At 49.6% G+C, this 2,043-nt stretch overlaps 1 protein-coding gene across 1 annotated transcript; it reads left to right on the forward strand.

Moving 5' to 3' along the window:
* The first annotated feature begins 342 nt into the window (after positions 1–342).
* On the forward strand, positions 343–1,278 carry LOC140894922 (olfactory receptor 51G2). Its single transcript, XM_073303865.1, has one exon. It carries the CDS (start codon positions 343–345, stop codon positions 1,276–1,278), a length of 936 nt encoding a protein of 311 aa, XP_073159966.1.
* The last annotated feature ends 765 nt before the right edge of the window (positions 1,279–2,043 follow it).

Genomic DNA, 2,043 nt, shown 5'->3' on the forward strand with positions numbered 1-2,043 from the left:
AAAATGTCTAATTAGTAGGTGTCAGGGGGAAATTGTCTCTTGCAGCAGGTTGTCTCATAGCTGCCCATGCAGAACTTCTTCCACCTTCCTCTGCAGAATCTGGACTTGGCCACTGGATAGTGGGCTAAATGGACTATAGGTCTGATGAGGTCTGGCAGTGCCTATCTTCCTATCAGTGGTGCAAATCCAAGACTGTGTTTTTGCTTATTTTCCTTGAGCTCCTGGGAGTCTCTAGACTTGCACCAAGAGCAGAAAGATGTCTAGCTACATATCACCTAGTCTCCAGTTCTTTTTCCTTTCAGGAAGGAAAGTCCAAAACTCCTCGGGCCTGCCCAGTACATTATGTCAGCTGTCAATGACACCAAATTCACACCTGCAGTGTTTCTTCTCACCGGGATACCTGGACAGGAAGACGTCCATCTCTGGATCTCTATCCCCTTCTGCTTAATGTATCTTATTTCAATAGTAGGAAATTCAGTCATTCTGTTCATTATAAAAACAGATCCAAGCCTCCATAAGCCCATGTACATTTTCCTTTCCATGTTGGCCATCTCAGACCTTGGCTTATCCATAGCCACCATACCAACAATGCTGGGTATATTCTTGTTTAACTCTAGGGAGATCAGCTTCGATGCATGTTTTGCCCAGTTGTTCTTTATCCACTCGTTTCAATGCATTGAATCCTCCGTGCTCTTGTTGATGGCCTTGGACCGCTTCATTGCAATCCGTGACCCGCTGAGATATGCCTCCATCCTAACCCTGCCAAGAATAGCCAAGATGGGACTGGTGTGTGTTCTAAGGGGGGTGGCTGTAATACTCCCACTCACCATTCTCCTGAAACAGTTCCAGTATTGTCGAGCCAATGTCCTCTCCCATTCCTACTGCCTGCACCAGGAGGTCATGAAGATGGCTTGTTCAGATATCAGAGTCAACAGTATCTTTGGCTTGTTTACCAAACTCGTAACGATGGGCTTGGACTTGCTGCTCATCTTCCTCTCTTATGTGATGATCCTCAAAACAGTGCTGAGCATCACATCCCATGCTCAATGCCTCAGGGCTTTGAACACCTGCATCTCCCACCTCTGTGTCATCCTGCTCTTCTACACACCAGACATCAGCATGGTTGTGATGTACAGATTCTGGCATAGCTCTTCTTACTTGCTTCAGATTGTTCTGAGCTACATCTCCCTGCTGGTCCCGCCCCTGATGAACCCAGTCGTGTACAGCGTGAAAAGCAAACACCTTCGTGCACGGATAATCAGGGTGTTTTTCAAGTGAAGGGTCAGTTCCTCACCTGGCTGCAGTGGTCGTAACACAGGAGACAAAGAACACCAGCCAGGATCACCTATTTCATCCTGGATCAATACATCCAAGATGATATGAGCTACTGACCTCCACTCTGTAGAGAGAGGTTCAGATGGGGTATAAAGCAGTGGTTTTCAAACTTTTTTTCTGGGGACCCAGTTTAAGAAAATGGTTGATGCCCATGGCCCAACGGTGCTAGGGATGAGGGGTTTGGGGTGTGTGAGGGGCTCAGGGCTGAGGCAGAGAGTTGGGGTGCAGGGGTGAGGACTGCGGGGTAGGGCCAGTGATGAGGGGTTCAGGGTGTGGGAAGGGGCTCTGGGCTGGGGTAGGGGGTTGGAGTTTGGGAGGGGGTCAGGGATCTGGGCTGGGGGTGCAGGCTCTGAGGTGGGGCTGGGGATGAGGGGTTTAGGGTGCAGGAATGGATTCCAGGTTTGGTGGAGGCACAGGGCTGGGGCAGAGGATTGGGGCATGGGTTGGGGTGCAGACTTACCTCTGGCAGCTCCCAGTCAGCAGCGCAGTGGGGGTGTATCATAACCATACAGCTGAGGGTAGGCTAGAATTCCTCCTTACCTGTAAAGGGTTAAGAAGTTCAAATAATCTGGTTGGCACCTGACCAAAAGGACCAATGGGGAAAGAAGATACTTTCAAATCGGGGATGGGGTGAGGCTTTGTTTGTGCTCTGTGTTGTGCGTTCTTTGGGGAAGTGGAGAAGCATCAGGTCAGAAAACTCCTTCTCCT

This window comes from Lepidochelys kempii, chromosome 1 (genome assembly GCF_965140285.1).
Source record: "Lepidochelys kempii isolate rLepKem1 chromosome 1, rLepKem1.hap1, whole genome shotgun sequence".
NCBI lineage: Eukaryota > Metazoa > Chordata > Testudines > Cheloniidae > Lepidochelys > Lepidochelys kempii.

Coding starts and splice junctions, on each gene's coding strand:
- LOC140894922 (XM_073303865.1), top strand. CDS start 343: ATGTCAGCTGTCAATGACACCAAATTCACACCTGCAGTGTTTCTTCTC.